This window comes from Phlebotomus papatasi, chromosome 3, assembly GCF_024763615.1.
Source record: "Phlebotomus papatasi isolate M1 chromosome 3, Ppap_2.1, whole genome shotgun sequence".
Lineage (NCBI taxonomy): Eukaryota > Metazoa > Arthropoda > Insecta > Diptera > Psychodidae > Phlebotomus > Phlebotomus papatasi.
Genome location: NC_077224.1, coordinates 75456456 through 75476923, shown reverse-complemented (window position 1 = coordinate 75476923; position 20468 = coordinate 75456456). Strand labels below are relative to the sequence as shown.

The 20468-nt window shown below is 34.8% G+C and overlaps 1 protein-coding gene across 1 annotated transcript; it reads left to right on the top strand.

Annotated features, from left to right (window-relative positions):
- The first annotated feature begins 9058 nt into the window (after nucleotides 1-9058).
- On the top strand, nucleotides 9059-17876 carry LOC129805795 (multidrug resistance-associated protein 1-like). Its single transcript, XM_055853947.1, has 7 exons — nucleotides 9059-9414; nucleotides 12476-12557; nucleotides 12623-13532; nucleotides 13589-15253; nucleotides 15335-15988; nucleotides 16186-16791; nucleotides 16871-17876. The coding sequence occupies exons 1-7, from the start codon at nucleotides 9385-9387 to the stop codon at nucleotides 17457-17459; spliced, it is 4536 nt and encodes a 1511-aa protein (XP_055709922.1). The 5' UTR covers nucleotides 9059-9384; the 3' UTR covers nucleotides 17460-17876.
- Nucleotides 17877-20468: the final 2592 nt, after the last annotated feature.

Here is a 20468-nt window from a genome sequence, read left to right as displayed (position 1 = left end):
CTTAACTCTTTCGTCTCTTTTGGGACTCTGAGTACCCAAAGCAGCATATGAATGTTCTGCGAAAAACAAGGTTTTTTAATTATTCAGAACTGATAAAAATTCAATTCTTGTGGTTGATTACAAACTATAAGGATGTCCAAATATAAGATATTTTTTGTAGAACTTCAATTAATTCCTGAGCTTAGATATTATGGATTAAAAAATGGTGAAATTGGCTTGCAGCATATGCTGCGGTCCGGAAAGAGTTAACGAATTTTAACACAAAAAACATCACAGTGGCGCTATATTTAAATTTATTTTAATTCTATTAAAGACCATCAAGAGGCCAGTTGAGTCTGTTTTCAATGAAAAGAAATCAGGATATGTTCTGGTTCTATAAAATATTATTAAATCTAAGATTTGTATTTGTAGTTCAATACGGAATTTCTTTTACTTAATTTTATTTTAAATAATAAATGATTATATTTTGACTGAAATAAAACAAGTAACAATGGGGGAGTCGACGATAAAACCTTCAGATAATTATAGTTCAACTCGCTGCCAATTCTATATTCTCGACATGTTTAAGTTATTTTGACCATTTTGAAAAGTTATTTCAAGCTCCAAAATTTTGGGAAAGAGATTAAGATAATTGGATCAATACTATTCCGATTGAATAAAAATTTGAAAAGCATTTGAATAAGTTTCCTTCTATCAAGAATAATTGCATAAAGTCAAAGCTATAAACAATCTTCAGAAGATGTTGTATGTTTTACTTCGTCTATAAGGTTCTTGCTGATATAAAGATATAGGGGAAAGTACTCTCCCTTCGAACGTTCATGCCTTCGAATAATGTGAATTTTCTTTTAGTTTTCATAAGAGACTTACACATTTCTATTAAATATTAGTTCGCTTATCATCAATTGTTGATAATTCCATGATAATTTAGTGTAAATCTCTTACGAAAAATAAAAAAAAATCACATTATTCGAAGGCATGAACGTTCGAAGGGAGAGTACTTTCCCCTACCGTAAATGCCGCTGACTGTCCATTTTTCTTACTTTACGCTATAAAAATATTTAAGCGTGAATATTTTGTGTCACAAGCACAAAATTTTAGTATGTTATAGCTGATGTCAAGGCCTTTTCAGTTCTGGGTCCCAAAACAATAAACTATTACAGCCCTCAAAAGCCCAGAACCCGGAAATCGAAGCTTTAACTTTTTTGACAAGAACTCTATTCCTTTCCCCGCATGAATACAAAAAATGACATCTCATTTTCAAATCCTGGTCGTTAAGATTAAAATATAAAACCAACTAATAAAATTAATATAAAACCAATTAATATGTTGTTACAAGGAAAATCATCAGTTTTCCCTTTGTTGGTTTGTTAGGTCTTATTACTTTACATTAAAGTTGCTGTCGTTTTATTGATAGTTTCAAAAAACCGCGTCCCATAGTTCTGTCAACATATATTCGTGAGTATGTCAATATTTTCAACTTGAAACGCCTGTATCTATACAATTGCTTGACTTAGACTGGAACATAGATACGTACTGAATAGGCCTTTACATCACCTACAACGTACTAAAATTTCAGTTGAATAGGTACATTTAGGTTTTGACGATTATTAAAATTGGCGGACAGAAATGTCAAATTCAGTTGGAAAATTCTCCATCTTGTAGATCTCGAGCATTTTGTCTTAAGTTCTTATATGATTGGATAATTTTTATTCACATATTTTTCTAAAAAAAAGACTTTTGTAGTAGGACTGTTGAGTTCAAAAGAAGAAGATAGAGAGGAAGAAAGCCAGTCCCGACGAAGACTCTTCCAAGCAAATGGTATCAAATCACTGACCAGCTGGGGTGGTAACTTTGAGAGGTGCTGTAATGACGGCTAACCTCAAGTTACGATATCGATATAATCCCGCTATATGGGATTGTGAGTGCTCGACGAGTTATTCCGAAGGCACAATCGAATCGGCTCCTCAGTCGGTCTTCACCTGTGAAGCGAGGTGGACGCTGGATTCGTGGCCTTCTAGGTATGAGCAATGGGGGCTCAATCCCGGATGGCTATCGATGAAGGATGCTCCAGCATGTTCTGACGTGGACCCGTAGCAATTCTTGCTACACTTTGAACCCCTGTATGGGAATTCTCTAACAGTATGGCAATGTCATATGACAAATTTAATTTTTTTTATCTAGTAATTCAGAAGAACTAATCGAAAATCCGATTTATATCGGTAATAAAGAGCTTCATAGAACTCGCTTTCGATGTTCATTGAGCTTTAATGTTGTCCTGCTCCTGAATTAACTACGACAATTTGTCATGTGATAAAGTCATATCGTTACAGAATTTCCCTATTAGAAAGAAAGTCGATTTTGGTAAAATACCAATGTTTGCATCTTATTGGGTATTACTGAAACTACAACTATCCGTTTACAGATCATTGTATTATATTTGGTACCGTAGATGCAGGTGATTTTGACCACCTTCTGTTCGTAAGCGTTTCTATAATTCTAATGTTTAAGAACGGTTCTCACTGATCAAACATGGTAGATCGAATCGGTAAAGACCATCCTTAAGTCTTAAAAGTAAAGAAAAGCTTACGTGTAGGAGGGGGTCAAAGTCACCCGCACTTACGGTACATAAGAAAACGGGCACAGTAGCACGACTGGTGAAGGTTGGCTGACAAAATTACTCTTCTTAAGAACGCATTGACGTATTCTCAGCTCAGGATCAATTGATAGTTGTTAAGAGTGCACCATAGTAAGACATATAGGGGAAAGCGCGCTACCTTCGCACAATTCATTTTTTTCGTTATGTTATAAATTAATTTGACCCATTATTGTATTATATTTTAATGGCTAGTTCAATGCCTCAAATTTTCAGAAAAGATCTGTGGGTGAAATCCATAAGAAACTTTGAGAAAAAATTGAATTGTCCGAAGCTTGAGTCATTCTAAGGTAGCGCGCTTTCCCCTAAGTTTAATGTTTAAGTTTAAAGTTTTATGTTATTTTTAAAGACTCACACCCTTCACCTCCCACTCAGAGGGCTAACCCTAAGGACAAGGTGCATTCTGTACCAATTCAGTCTTTGGGTTTTCATAATAACAGCAGGATAAGCCACGAAACCGATTAGTGTTACAAAATATACCTAAGCATGGCAGACCAGATCGGCGAGTACCGTTAATAAGTCCTCGAATTAAAGGAAAGCTTATGGACAGCAAGGGTGAGAAGTTACCCGAAGAGGACAAAGTCATTCGGACTTATGCCCTAGACACACTTACGACTTAAGCCGAGAGACGACTCAGTGGAAAATGTCGGAAATGTAGTTTGAACATTATTTCTACTATAATTATGCTAGGCCGTTTCTCGGCTAATCCTCAGGTCTGTCAAGGCCCTTACAGTACAAATAACTGATTCAGTTTGAGTATATTATAGTTTGATAGTGCTTCTAAAATTGCTAAATTGGGTTTTACATTTTTGTTGTTGTTTATGAGAATGTTCAATTTTATCTCATATTCCAAAAAATAATACTGAAACACTATTAGCGATGGTCCACAAATTTTGACAAATCTGCAAATATTTTACGTTTTAAGCCAAAAATCGTCAAGAAAAACAATAGAGAATTTTAGAATTGGTGATCAATATTTTATCTTGAACTTAGGAACGCTTAAATTTCACTGTTACTGCGTCTACTTGAGGGTTAATAGTTTTGATAAAATCGGTTAACATAGGGCAGCATAATTCTTAAATTTCAAACAATTCAATACGATAAACAGTTTTCTTATTTGATATCTGAAATTCATATCAAGGACAACAATTAAAAAAAACCTATTCAAAAACAAAAGAATGTGTTATATATTTTTTTATTTTATATTATTCCTGGTTCATAACAACACCCAATGAAATTTATCAAAATCGTTTCGATTTCCCAAACGAATAATAATAATTTTGATGGTGCATGAGACATAAAAAGTATCATCCGTTTTTTGGGGAAACTTCATTGAAATTTTTCACAGACAAAAAAAATCATCGATAAAAGATTAAATTTATTACATACTTGATAAATTCTATTGTTAAAATGAACAAATAACAGATGTTATTTATGAATACCACTTTATATTCATGCATTGCAGTTGTGTGAAACTAAAAAAAAAAATATATATAATTTTGAAATGAGCATATTCATTAGATAAAATCGTATTTAAAAATTATATAGCTAAATGCAACAAATACATGTCATTTGGAGTATATAGAGTTTGAATTAATGAGAGAATTGTTAATTATTTCACTTGAGCATGTATAAAACTTAAGCATAAGTGTTTTGTAGTCGAGAAGATTTCCAAAAAAAAAGGATATAACGTGAAATATAATAATTATAATATAACTTTTGAAGTAGGGGCCACAAATCACACGAAAGTTATACAAATGGAAAAGTTCGTTGAAAACCACAACCAACCACTTTAAAGCAATAGAGAAAATAGAGAAAATATATATATTTTTCACGAGAATAATGGTGTTTGTTAGAGCGAAAAAGTGAAGCACAATTACAGGGCAGAAAAAAAGTAATGGTTTTTAAAGGGATTCCACGTACAGACAAAGTTTCCGATGAAACTCCCGGAAAATCACAATAGTTGGGAAAAATTTAAAAGTTAAATTAAATATAAATAATATTAAAGGAAAAATACAAATCCACCCATTTAATATGGTTATTGCAGTTAGATAAAGAAAGAAAAACTATTATCACAATGTAGTGTGAAGGAACACATTGAATTGCATCATCTTATATAAGAAGTTTATTTTAACATTTTAAGGGATTATAGTAGATAATTTGATGAAGTGAAAGATAAAGAAACCACAATACAGAGGCCTTACTTAGTGTGAAACAATATAAAAAATTTTAAATCATATTGTATTTGAAAGAGAAGGTAATCAAATCATGAAAGAGAAATTATTAGAATTACTAAATGTTTAGGTGAGAAAGAAATATTAAATCTGTTGAAAAGAAACACTCCTTTTTTTATTTCACACTTCAATCTCATTTATTTATCTTTCGTCGTGGGAAGTACTAGTCGCCTCAGTATGAAAGTGTCGAAAGGCTAAAATCAAGTGAGTATTAATTTTTTTTATATAAAATATATTCAATTGAAAATAGTTAAAAAAAACTTTTGGTCGTTAATTTCCTAATTTTGAGAAGTAAAAACTTTCACTGTTAAATATTTACGCAAGGAATAGGGGAAAGTGCGGCACCTTGGAATGACGCAAGCTTTCCACAATTATTTTTTTACATAAGCTCTAGTCATATTCCTTACATTTTCTGAAAAATTCATATGTCATTTTCATTATGGAAATATATTATAGAAGCTTGACTCGTCTAGTGTTTAAAAATAGGTGTGTTGTAATTTTGTAACGTAATTTAGAGGTTTGCTAGGCGATCTTTTCGTCTAATTCGAAAATACTTTTGATTGATTTATAAAAACGGTTTTTCAAACTTAAAAATTAAAAAACTCCAGTAATTCGCAAGTAAATGAAACCGTATCCAGCTTCATTCGAAAGTTTTTGGGTTTTCTGACAGATTTGAATCTATCCGAATCGGTTAATATCCGATATTGAATCGGTTATCAACCGATAACTATTTTATCCAAAATATAAATTGTGTTACTTCTAAGATAAAGGGGAAGTATTTTTAGCTTCGCACATACTGTGGCTTCGAACACTTCATATATTTTTTTTGTATCCGTTTAATAAATCTGACCTAATATTTTCAGGAAATGTGTGACTTAAGACAAGCTATTGAATATATATTACAATTTGGCCTGATTAATTATTAATGATAGAAGGAATATGAAGTGTGCGAAGTCTGAAAGTCTTCCCCTACTGGACTATCATTTGAGTGGATTTTAAATCAGTTCAAACTTCAAACTATTTGTTAATTTATAAACTTAAAAAAAAGTTAAATGGAAAATTAGTAAAATCCTCGAACTCATGTGCATGATGTTTTCTTTAAGAGCCGAGCATCTGAGTAACAAGTTATAGTATTTAGCAAACTTGGAAGCCTTGTTCCCATATGAAACTTTTTTGCTTTTTTTAATATTCATTACAGCTTTCAACACGACTACACCAATTTTAACCAGAAATAAAGCGGTAAGATATCAGCAATTAAAGTTTATTATTAATTTATTGTTCATTATCTCTATTAGTTTTCAGTTCAGCTTTTAGGTTATTTACTAATAAGTTAATAAATCTAAACTACCTTCGGACGACTTAAACTTCAAACAAGTAGATTTTTTTTCTCAACTCAGATCCATGTCCTCAGATCTCAGATCTCAGATCAGGAGAGTTGGCCTCAGATCAATGTCCAAGAAGGAGTACCCGTTATGAATTTCCAAGTTTTCCTGTAGATCCTCATTTGGAGTAGTGGATAGACAGTGCGAACAAGTTTTAAGAGACAAATCACAGATTTGACCACTGAGGAAGACGCGTTGAAGCGTCGAAAGCTTTGGCAAAGAATTTTGTGTTTTCCTGTCCTGAAAGGATTACACCCCTTAACGCATCCGTAGGGACTCCATTTCCTTGACCTAAAGTCTTCCCCTACTGGACTATCATTTGAGTGGATTTTAAATCAGTTCAAACTTCAAACTATTTGTTAATTTATAAACTTAAAAAAAAGTTAAATGGAAAATTAGTAAAATCCTCGAACTCATGTGCATGATGTTTTCTTTAAGAGCCGAGCATCTGAGTAACAAGTTATAGTATTTAGCAAACTTGGAAGCCTTGTTCCCATATGAAACTTTTTTGCTTTTTTTAATATTCATTACAGCTTTCAACACGACTACACCAATTTTAACCAGAAATAAAGCGGTAAGATATCAGCAATTAAAGTTTATTATTAATTTATTGTTCATTATCTCTATTAGTTTTCAGTTCAGCTTTTAGGTTATTTACTAATAAGTTAATAAATCTAAACTACCTTCGGACGACTTAAACTTCAAACAAGTAGATTTTTTTTCTCAACTCAGATCCATGTCCTCAGATCTCAGATCTCAGATCAGGAGAGTTGGCCTCAGATCAATGTCCAAGATCTTATGCTCATTGTCGTCAGTACTCTACCAAAATTCCTAATTACATTTTAAAATGAATAAAAATATAGACATAGCTTTGGGCAAAATTTCGGTCACCTTGATTCTTATAGTTTCTTGCCCTTCCGGAATTCCTTCAAAGTCTTTTTCACATCATCTCGTTCATTGAAGTGATATTTTTTGTTATTTTTTGCATTGCATAGGCTCTAGAGTGTCTATGTAAAAGCTAAAAATTCAAGAAATTTTGAGGAACAAGTGACCGAAATTTCAAACTGGTCGAAATTTAGTGAAGTTTCCCTATGTTCCATTTAAATCGTAAAATATACTGATAGATTCTCAATGTAAATTGTAATAGTTACAAATACTTTAACGACGAAAATTTTTTATTGATTGATAATTGTTAACAGAACTGAATTGATATTATTGCAATGATAAGAATTCCCATTTCATGGTTTTTTGCTACTGTATATTGTAGTAATATGATAGCGGAATGGGTTGTCATTGGTTCGATTGGCAATAACACTGAGCTCTTTGACTCAAAGAATTCTGATTCGATTGAGTGAGATAGAATCGCACTTTTGCAAACTTCAAAAATAAATGGATAGAGGCAGTTTTGTATTTGTTCACTTTTAGCAATGCATTTCTTACCAACTACCAACTTCATCTGTCCAGTGACTGGAGGGTAGGTTCCATGTTTCATTATACTGTGGCCATCCCAGAACTTTGTTTCTTGTGCAGCCATACCTGTTGTCTCTTCATCTGCTCCTGGGCTAGGACTGCTTGAGCCCCACTTTACATTGACAATCAATTAGATGTTTCTATATTGCTATCATCACCATTCACTGCGATGTCTATAAAGTTGATTTGAGTAAAAATATTGATTTGGAAGTGAGCTTTGAGTATATTGAGGTAATTGAGTGTATAACTTAATATAAGAATAAAGATTATTATAACATTTATTAGTTTTTTCAGTGAATTCTATTACTTCGGCAATTGTTGATTAAATTGGCGATTTATCTATAAAAAATTGTGCCACAACACCAAAAGCGTGACTTTTATCGGTCACACTGCTTGAAGGGGCCACTTAAATCGAAATTGTATCATTAAGTGACGAAATTAAAATCATGCTTCTCAAGCAAAATTTTAAGATAGAGAAAATTTGATATAAAATATCATCTAAATAGAATAATAACCCAATTCTAAAGGCAATTGGTAATTTTCAAATTCTGCATCTGTCTTATATATTCTGTCAGTCCTATATAATATCCCGTTGCATTGTGTTTACGGAATGCAGTACACGGTATTAACAAATATTTGCATATTCTAATTACGTGATTAGATGTATATTTAAGAGGCTTAATGCAGTTATATATAAATGTGAATGAACAAATTCACGAGACGTGTTAACTGTGCATTCATTCACAAAACCATGATGACGCAAATTTGTGGTTGATGATGAGACGCTACGGTGGTGTTTGCTCGTTTCTTAAACAAATTTCCTTTTCTGTTGATTTTTCGATTTTATTTTAGTATTCTCACCATTAAAACTATTTGAATTTTAAAGAATATGTACATATCCAATTGAATACAATGCACTTGGGATTGGGAATAGGTTTAGGGGCTTGTTTTCCGCCCTGGATAGTCACACTGACGTATAAATACTAATTCCTATAAAAGTTAGTCTGAGTCAGTTCTGATACATTAATTCAATACCAGCAGAATCCGCGAAACATTTTATAGAATGTAGTGCTATACATCTGCAAAGTATTGATGAAATAGCACAATTTTCCCTTTTGTTACACCACTTTCTCTCAGTGTGAGTGATATAAAGTTATCTTCAAAAATCCCCCCGTCACCCTCAGTCACCTCTTTAGTCCCACCTTATCACTTCTATTATCATCTCATAACATGACAATGGGATTTTTGCACTATCAACACACTGGCGATTCATATAAAAAGCTCGCTTCATCGCTTTACTCTAGTTTGTTTAACCGCGGTCCTCGTTGTAACTTGTGATATTTGCAGACATTCGTCTTTGACCAATCTTGTGATCTTTGATCTTGATTGTAGTGAAGTGGTAATCACAGAGAAATTGTGAGTTTTCTCACAACAGCAATGACCCAAAATACCTGAAACTGATTGAAAAGTTCGTGTAAAACCTTTGTGGACAATACTTTTCCAAAAAGGACACTAACATTTTATTCTGTCCCAGAAGGACAAATAAAATTAGATTGACGTATAGTGATTCAGTGATTTCTACGTCTCATTGTAATACTTAAGCCATCTTATCTCAACACCAAAAAGGGAGATTGGAGCAAGGACAATGCAAGACTTCTGTGGAGGTCCTTTTTGGGTGAGTAATAAATATTCTCATCTCTCTCAGTGTTGTAAATTCTTGTGAAATTCAGGAAAATTGAATTTTCATCATCCCCACCCACACAACCACAAGCGATTAATGATATCGATGCTCAAATACGTGCAAAAATTTTTTGATAAAAAATATGCTGATAAATGGTCAGTGGAGTGACAATGTTGAAAAATCTTTCAAGAAAAGTGAGATGATATCTTACCCGGAAAAAGTTGTTAAAGATAGTTAAAGACTGAACCATTTCCTTATTCGGAATTTTTCATGGAGCTTCTTTCGTAAGATTTATGGTTTAAAAATGCATAATTTCGCATATTTTGACTTAATAATCTCGATTGGGGTGGTCAACTAATACAAAAATGTGCTCTTGACGTCATGGATTTAAAAGATATACTGGTTTAATATAAAATGAGTAAGCTAGAGCGATAAGGATAGTGAGAAAAAATATTTGGCTTGAACAATTAGGGCAGTATTGGTTTATATGGTCAGTAAAATTTTGATTTGACCAGTAAATTCCATCGGAACGCTTTTTAGATCAGGATAATTTCGTGAAAGCAAAATTCGTATCCCATTCTTTCTCAAACGTTTTGCATCAAGCCCTTGGCAAGTTGCCTGAAATTTGAAGCCACTTTCTCATACTTCGATTTAAATTTATATGGGATTTTTTTTGCACTCGCGACCGTTACGCTAAATATCTAAAAAGTGAGAAGTTTTTTCGCATTATAAGATACCTTACCGTATGGAGGGATAAATAATAAATATACTAAATTTTTGTTTAAATACATTTTTCCCTCGGAACACTGTGAGCTGAGTCCGAGATCAATTTAGGAAATTGGCTTCAAATAGCTCCATATAAAAAGGCCAACTTTCCAGGCGCTTGTTGTGCATATATGTCTATAGCACTGTATCACGCTCAAAATTCAATTAAATTAAATTGAATATGTTCTGAGGTTCAAAAGAAAAAGAAGAGTACGAAACAGTCAAATAGTCATGCGCCAAACATTTGAGAAAAGAAAGGGCTTTGAATTTAGATTTCTTGAAATTTTCCTGAAATATACCGGAGCGATAAATACAGAATATTTTTTTAAATAGCATTTATTGAACAGTGAAGGGTGGTAAACATTTCCTCAATAGTATTACGGTAATACGGAAAGAAATATTATTATTAGTCTTTTTTTTAATGAAAGAGTAGGGGAGACTGGGGCAAAAAGTCACAAAGCGGATATTTTATTTTCTTACAAGCAACTCGAGCGCCTTAGAAATTTCTATTTAGCGCAGTTTTATAGGAAATTTACCGCTCTTTAACTTTGTAAAAGTCATTTTCCTCTATTTTGTAAAGAAATACGTTTATCGAGCCGATTTCTAAAATGTAATTTTGTGACTAATGTTAAAAATGTTGGGGCAAATAGTATCAGAAATGGGGTATTACCACATTTCGATTCGTTTCATTAATGGCTTTCGTAAATTTGAAAAAAATACCTAGGGGCACATTTTCATAGAAAATTCATTCATCTACACCTTTGTAAAACACCGTTTTCTTTATCTGAACGAGAAAACGAGAAAAGCGCTTTTCAAGCTATTTTAGGAAAAACACACAAAAGACTACAAATCGTTTGACCAATGTAAACAATAAGCGGCGAGACATCGTAATGATGTTTCTTTTAGCCGTGAGACATCAGAAATTGCTTCGGTTTCTGTTACTTTTTGCTCCATACCTTTTGTTACTTTTTACCCCATTTGGTCGTTTTCTATAAAAGAATATCTGGAGAAAAGAATCTTTGTAAAATTCTAAAATAGATAGCGGATTCGTATTCAAAAAATCCAAATCATTTAGAAAATATTCACTAGTGCATCAATTTTGGAAAATAAATAGGTAATAATTGATATCTTCTGCAAGGAAAATATTTCAAAAATAGGGCTAAAAATTTCGATATTTTTTTCTAAATTCCTTGTTCGAATTCCAGAAAACTTACAACATTGAAGAAGGTCTATGGAGGCTATTTTTTTATCTTGGAATATATTGAATTTTGAATTTTTCGATTTGTGACTTTTACCCCAGTCTCCCCTATATATTTCATATATCATAGGCATATACGATCTATGATTGAGGGTTTCTGTCGTTTACCTGATGAGATCGGTAGTGGTAAGTCGGCGGCAGACGCAACTAAGAAAGATTTCAGGAGAAATATATAATTGAATTGAATTGAATTGAATATTCTTTGTAATTTGTGTAATCTTGAACCTAATTGAGTTTCGGAGTAATTTTTATTAAAAAAAATCATTTATAATAAATGCACCTCTTTTTTAAATGATTTGATAAATTTAGTTTTACAATACGCCTGTAAACGTTTTTCCTGTCTATAATGCCGATAATGACGAATTACCCGAATTGATAAGTTTGTAATATTATATTATAATAAAAAAAATGATTCATCAATTTTTGAATTATTCAATGATATTGCTTTCAATCAACTTAATGCTCTGCCCCTGGTGTATTTTATCTCGTACATTATAAAGTTTACTCCAATATTTTGGTTCTCGAAGATGTGCACTTGAGAGGTAGTGTGGGCGATAAATTTTCGCTTTTTGCTGTCTCATACCTCTTATCAGGTTTTTTTCTTTTGGGAAATGTGGGGGGGGTGGATTGGATGAATTTATTAACTGTCCATTGGAATGACGTCGTCAGGGTCACTAAGGATATATGATTCACCTAACTTGAATTACAAATGGTTGAAAACGGACTGGCTACAATACACAAAACTTCTCATTTATTCAATAATTTTTTTCTACTCCGTCGCCCTATTGAGGTTGCGGACTGAAGGTATTTGGTTTAGACTTTTATGTCTCCTTGATCATAAGTACTTTAGGAATGTATTTAGGGTAAATCTAGAAATGTTTCAAAACAAGATTCTGAATTTGCTTCAGTCATCTTGTTCAACGTCCGCCACAGTGATCGGCGTTCTTTTACAAAAGATTGGAGATCGTTTTTAAGGAACTTTTCAGGATGAAACTCTTAAGGATTTTCATTTTTATTCCTGTTTATTCCTAGGACGACGATCTCACGTGGGCAACGGAAAACCCAGACTTTACGCCATGCTTTCACAAGACGGTTATGATATGGGTGCCATGTGGTAAGTAATATAAAGTGGATTCTGGTGAACAATCAAGTGTTTATAAAAATATCTATCTTTTCAAGGGTTTCTTATCTTGTTCACACCGCTGGAGCTGTATTTTATTGCCACAAGCAAACACGGCCGAATTCCTTGGACCTTTCTGAATGTGGGTAAAACCATTACAACTTTTCTTCTGTTTACTCTGGCCACAGCTGACCTTGCTATAGGAACTGATCTCTGGATAGCCGAAGAGCCTGGGATCTATCCAGTTCACATAGTGACACCTGTGATCCTTATGGTTACCTTCCTGATAGCATCGACCCTGATGCTGCTTCACAAAAAGAAAGGCATAAGATCATCAGGACTCATGTTCCTCTTCTGGTTTATGATTGTCTTCCTCGGAATATTTAGGTTCCGTTCACAACTGATGAATTTCGATCCAGATGGTAATGCCGTCGAGGAACAAATAGATTTTCATACATACCAATATGGCAGTATGATAACACACTTCAGTCTCTGTATTATTGCCTTACTCTTGAACTGCTTCTCTGATGCACCACCCGAAGATCGTATCAAAGTCGGAAAACCAAGTCCTGAACTTTCATCGAGTTTTCTGAGGAAGCTCTTTTTCCAGTGGTTTGATCCAATGACATGGAAAGGATACAGGAGGCCCCTGGAAATTGATGATATGTGGGATCTAAACACAGATGATCGATCACGAAGCCTTGTTCCTGATTTTGATAAATACTGGTACCAAAGTGTGGAGAAAAATCGAACCAAGGAAAATGCCAATATTAATGCTAAGAAAAATGCACAGAACGGATATAGCAATGGAACAGCTTTTCAATCTTCCAGTCACAATAAGCCTCATGGGAAAACCAATGGATCCGTTCTTCCAGCTATGGTCAAAGCTTTTGGAGGACCTTTCTGGTTTGCTGGTGTCCTTAAGCTTATCATCGATCTTTTGTCGTTCGCTTCACCACAGCTTCTAGGGTAAGTTATAATAAAGTTGTACTTATATTATGACTAAAATCTATCCATACTTTTAGGCTACTGATCGCTTTTACAGCTAGTCCAGAAGAACCACTCTGGAGAGGATTATTTTACGCTTTCTTGATGTTTGGTGCAGCCCTACTTACACTTTTCCTCAACGGACAATATTTCCACTTAACATTCGTGGTGGGATTTAGAATTCGTAGTGCCTTGATTTCTGCCATATATAGGAAAGCCTTACGAGTATCCAGTTCTGCTAAGAAGGATTCAACTGTTGGTGAAATTGTGAATCTAATGGCAGTTGATGCTCACAGATTCTTTGAATTGGTGTCTTACTTGCATCTGCTGTGGTCTGGACCTCTGATTATGGCCCTCGCCCTGTACTTCCTTTACGATCTTCTAGGAGCTGCAATTTTCGCTGGTTTGGCCGTGATGATCCTAATGATACCTTTCAACGCATGGATTGCCATTAAGTTGCGAGCCTTGCAAATGGATCAAATGAAGAAAAAAGACCATCGAGTGAAGATAATGAACGAAATTCTAAGTGGTATGAAAGTTCTTAAGCTTTATGCGTGGGAGCCAAGTTTTGAACAGAATGTCAAAGATATTCGTGAGAAAGAAATGAAAGTCTTGATAAGGATGGCATACTACAGTGCTGGTACTTTCTTCGCATGGACTCTGGCACCATTCCTGGTATCTTTGGCTTGCTTTACAACTTACGTCTTTATGGATGAAAACAACAACCTTGACGCAACCACTGTCTTCATGTCTCTCGCTTTACTCAACATTTTACGTATGCCAATGACGATGTTCCCAATGATCATAACAATGTCTATGCAAGCTTTAGTTTCCATCGAACGTATCAATAAGTTTATGAACAGTGAAGAACTAGATCCTGATAACGTCACTCATAATCCTCATAGGAGTGCTCTCCTTGTTGAAAACGGGGTATTCACATGGGGAGAAGAAGAAATCACTCTGAAGAATGTCAATATGGAAGTCTCAAAGGGGTCACTTACAGCAGTCGTTGGACCAGTTGGATGTGGAAAGAGTTCCTTGATCAGTGCACTTCTGGGTGAAATGGAGAAGAAGCAAGGAAAGGTAAACACAGACGGATCTATCGCTTATGTTCCTCAACAAGCTTGGATTCAAAATGCTACTCTTCAAGATAATATCCTTTTCGGTCTGAAGATGAATCGTGAGTATTACGACAAGGTAATTGAAGCATGTGCTCTGAAATCGGATATTGACATGCTTCCTGGTGGCGATCAAACGGAAATTGGTGAGAAAGGTATCAATCTTTCTGGAGGGCAAAAGCAAAGAGTATCTCTAGCCCGAGCAGTGTACAGTAATGTTGACATTTATCTTCTGGATGATCCATTGAGCGCTGTAGATGCTCATGTTGGCAAACACATTTTTGATAATGTTGTTGGTCCTCGAGGATTGTTGGCCGGAAAAACCAGACTATTGGTCACCCATGGAATCTCTTACTTACCACATATGGATGAAATTCTTGTCATAAGCGATGGAGAAATAAGCGAGAGTGGGAATTATAAGGAGCTTTTGGCTCAGAAGGGTGCATTTTCAGAATTTTTGCTGCAACATATTCAAGAGATGGAGGAAGATGAAGATCTAGAAGAAATCAAGGATGTTCTAGCTATCAAACCAGAAGGTCGGCAACTTCTTGAACGAGCACTTTCAGTGAGATCTGCGTCATCAAAGTTAGTATTAAATTTCTGTAACTTCTTTTTTCAAATATCTTTTAAATACCTATGACTTATGATTAATAATTTAATTTTCAGGGGATCAAAGAAGGGTTCGATGAGAAAGCGAGCTAGCAAGTTAGATAAAAATGAAATTGTTGTTCCGAAAGCGGGAACAGTTCTTATTGAAAAGGAAGAATCCGCAACGGGAAAAGTCAGTTGGGCTGTTTACATAAAGTATTTCAAGGGTATAGGTATATGGATGACATTCTGGGCCCTTCTTATGAATCTACTGAATCAGGCTTGTTCAGCGGGAGCAAATCTTTGGCTAGCTGTTTGGGCTGAAGACGAAGAAGCTCATCTTCCCGCAAACAGAGATATGTACCTTGGTGTGTATGGAGCTCTAGGTGTAGGACAGGCGATAACTCTCTTCTTCAGTACTGTAGTCCTTGCTATAGGATGCCTAAATGCAGCGAAAACTCTGCACCATAAGCTTCTAGGCCATACCCTACGTCTACCAATGTCCTTCTTCGATACAACTCCTCTGGGAAGGATCATGAATCGATTCTCGAAAGACGTCGATATTGCTGATAATATCCTACCAATGTCGATTAGATCTTGGATATTGATGGTATTTTCAGTTGTATTCATATTTGTGGTTATCAGTATAACCACCCCAATATTCATGAGTGTTATCATACCGATCGGTATCTTCTACTACTTCATCCAAACCTTCTACGTAGCAACTTCAAGGTGAGTCGTCTTATCTTTGTTGAATTTGTATTTAATGAATTCTGCAAACACCTTTTATGGACTTAGTGTTTCAAGCTTTGTGATTTGTGATATTAATTTGTTTTGAGAAACAAATAGTCAGGAAAATAGTACCTTGACCTATTGTTATATGAAAACATATTCTAAATTCACTTTTTAATAATTTTTTTTTGGATCAGGCAACTGAAAAGAATTGAATCCGTTACGAGATCCCCTATCTACTCTCACTTTGGAGAAAGTCTTACTGGACAGTCGACTATTAGGGCATATAGTAAACAGGAAGGCTTTACGAAGCAGAACGAAGACAAAGTAGACTATAACCAGATGTGTTCGTATCCAAGTATCATTGCTAATCGTTGGTTAGCAATTAGATTGGAACTTGTAGGTAGTTTGGTCATCCTGTTTGCCTGTCTATTTGCTGTACTTGGCCGCGAAAACATCGATCCGTCGCTTGTAGGGCTGTCAGTGACTTATGCCCTACAAACCACTCAGGTCCTCAACTTTATGGTGAGGATGACTGCTGAAGTGGAAACCAATATTGTAGCCATTGAACGTATGGAAGAATATTCCGATGTGGAGAAAGAAGCTGAATGGGAAAAGGGAGAACGTGATCCACTATGGCCTCATGAAGGACGAGTCGAATTCGATGACTTCCAAGTGAGGTACCGTGAAGGTTTGGATCTGGTACTGAAAGGTATCACCTTCTCCGTGCAAAGCTGTGAGAAGGTTGGCATTGTAGGACGAACTGGTGCTGGAAAATCAAGCTTAACTCTTGCTCTCTTTAGGTATGTTTTCGATTCTCATAAATGATTCATTATGTTTTTGTATCAAATCATGTTAACGAATTTGAATTTCTATCAACAGAATTATTGAGGCTGCTGGCGGAAAGATCACAATAGATGACAAGAATATCGGAGAACTTGGTCTACATAATCTTCGTTCCCGCCTTACAATTATTCCCCAGGATCCAGTTCTCTTTTCTGGCTCTCTTAGAATGAATATTGATCCCTTCCAATCCTACAGCGACGATGATATCTGGCGCGTTCTCGAACTTTCCCACCTGAAGCATTACGTGAAGGGTCTGCAGGCTGGACTTCTTCATGAAATATCCGAAGGAGGAGAAAACCTATCTGTGGGTCAACGTCAGTTAATTTGTTTGGCCAGAGCTCTTCTGAGAAAAACGAAGGTTCTGGTTCTTGATGAAGCCACTGCTGCTGTTGATCTTGAAACAGATGACCTTATTCAGAAGACCATTCGATCTGAATTCAGCGACTGCACTATTCTAACAATTGCTCACAGATTGAACACTATCATGGACTCAGACAAGGTCATTGTATTGGACAAGGGTGAAATTGCTGAGTTTGATAGTCCAAGTAATCTACTGCAGAATCCTAATTCCATCTTCCACAGCATGGCAAAGAACTCAGGGCTGTTGAGCAACACAACTAGCTAACTAAAAAATTTAAGGGAATGGTTTAAACTTTAAATAGTTAGAAAATAAAAGTATGGTAGTGTTTAGTGGAACTGCCATCCCAAATATTGACGACTGATTTAAAACTTAGAATTCCCATGCACATTCGTCAAAGATTTTTAGGTAGTCATGGAGACTATGGGTTTAAGATTCAGTATTTTGAAATTAAAATTTACGGGTATTAAGTTATTTTAAGTCAAAGTAGAAAAACAAAAGAAGTTTGAATTATACCAAAATAATAAATTATTTATTAAAAGTTTTGTAGACTGACACTTGAAGCTGTAGTCTCTACATGGTCCAATATAGGTTCCAAAAATATTGTATAATGTCTTTAATGTAATTATAATTAAAAATCGTAACTTTGTAAGTTGTAGTTTCAATAAATACTATTTTAATAGACCTTGGAGGTATTATTATTTTTCTAGGTTTTACAGGTTTAGAGCAAGAACTTCTTCGATAAAACAACTTTAGTTAACTCTCTAATCATACCCATATCCAATCTCAAATCCTCACTAAGCCAGAGACAGGAAAATTTCCTGACTTTGTCAAGAATTGAACTGATACATAAGTATCACCAGTACAAACTTGGATGTATGTTAGAATTTTTCTATATCTGTTTCGATTAGTATCGGGGGATGGGTTTCAGTCGAGATGTCTGAACAACGCTCAACCTTCTGTAAACAAATAATACAAATTGATTTCAGTTTATATAAAAAACACTCGAAAGTTTCGAATTTTATCGAATCTAAGAATATCTTTTTTCAATTTCGGGATTATGCACACTTTCTGGACCGAAAAAACGCGTGATATGGCATTATGTATCGAGAAAATTTACATATCCGCAGGAGATTTCCTCTGAATAAATGGACCGTAGAACGAATTTCGCGCGGAGTGTCAGAACAAAAATATTCAACTGTTTAAAAGAAATGCATCAATAAAAAGTACTTTTTGGTCAGAGTTCTCTAATAAATTGCTAGAATATTCAAAATTTTACCTTCACAAAGTAAATTAAAGTTTTATTCTAAAAATTTCCCGCGTCACAAAATAAGTATATATTAAGGCGTAATTCAAAAATGATTTCACAATCCCAATGGTAGGCAAATATGCAAAATTATATGTGCATAAATGCCGTGAGATGCATAATCCTGAAATGCATAATGCCGGGACTGAGTGTAGGGGCTTCTTAGAAGTCGAAAAATATTTTCCAGAATTTTGAAATCCCCCCAATTCTAAGGTAAAGATTTAAGTTAAAGATTTAACTTTGACACTAAAGATTTCGCATTCCGAGTTATAGAGGTTTTGGATAAAATAGCCTTTAGCGCCACTAAAAAATTTTGATTATCCAAGATGTCAAAACAAGACGTTCAATTTTAATGGTGCATAAGTTCCGATTTTTTGTCAACAAAAAGAACAATCTCCACAGTTCCTCCTCTCTTCAGTGTCGCAATTCCGCTGCAGTATATCAAACAGGGTTCAGTTATCGCTGAACTATCGGCTGTTGCTCCACCAAACACGAAACCCATTTAGCAGAAGGCACAGGAAGATACTCATAGAGATTTCCCAGTTTCAGAATTCTTTCTGTCAAAAATGAGCAATTTAGGTCAATTAATTTCAAGTAGTAAGTAATTCAAACAAGAAGTTGTTGTAGACAAGTGACGAGGTCAATTTATGGTTCCAGAAGCTTCATCTGGACCGAATAAAAGAAAGAGGGGCCCCAACACACTTTTAAGCCAGAATGAGTGCTTCGTCAATTTTGTCCTGGAACACAGAGATACTCTGGACGCATTAAGCGACATTTAAGACATTAACGCTCTTTCCGGAACATCAAAAGGATTCAATTCATCTCCCAAGTACCTTATGCGTGATATATGCGCACGACTAAAGAGGATAATAAGTTTTAAATCAGTTCAGAAGTTCATTTTTGAGATCTCGATACACAGCTTCTTCCAGTACTGGATCCATTGACTTCGAAAACTGAAAATAAACAAAAACTATGTAAAGGATCAAGTACATCACTCTCCAGAAAAATATACATATTTGTGATAAACTAAACTCACCTTTTTGATTAAACACACCTCTTGAACAATTGAAGATCTTAAATTGAACTGGACTTAAAGGTTTAAAAGGTCCTCTCGAGCAGCTTTTAAATTGTAGGCGATTTATAGACGTTTGACATCTTTAAGTCTGTAAAACTTTAGCGTAGAATTTAAAATTTACAGTCTTAAAGGTTTAAATAAATTTGACACTTTAAAATGAAAAATTTTTATCAGAGAATACGAATCGGCCTTTAAAGGGCGATTTAAAGATTTATCTCAGAATTGGGGGGGGGGATAAATATCACAATCTTTAAAAAAATTGTTTAGCTGGGCATCCGTTGGGGTTCATGGGGGTTAAGTTATTTTGATCGAAAGCTCTAAGGTTCTACTATTATACCATACTAAAATTATTTGATCTATGCTAGGAATGGAACCAGTGAAAAAAAAACAAAAAAATAGCGGTTCCATATTGCAAAAAATAGAGTGTATGGCAGGGAGCAGACAGCGCGTCTGCCTCTCATGGTTCACTAATGCCGATCAGTGTGATCTTGGAGACTAATCACGCGATCAGAGCGATCCTGGAGACTGATCGTGAGATCAATGCAATCCATAGGACTGCTCTTGTCATCTAAGTCTCTATTTCTCATCATTTTGTGCTTAACTTAGATTGAAAGTGAAACGCAAAGAAGATGATCGTGATCAAGAAGTTGCGAAAAATATTTTGTGTAAGTTTCAGCCCGATCATGAAATTTTGTGAGAATTAAAATAGGAGAGATCAATCTTACTTAATAGAGTACTTATCACATCTCTAATTTTTTCACGTATTTAGGGAACCATTTAAAGTTGTTCCAAACATTATGTGAGGCATTGTAGAACATCGATGAATTTTCGAAGTAAATATACTCCATGAACCCGGTGCGCGTACCCGATAGACAACACATCGAGGCAGGAAATT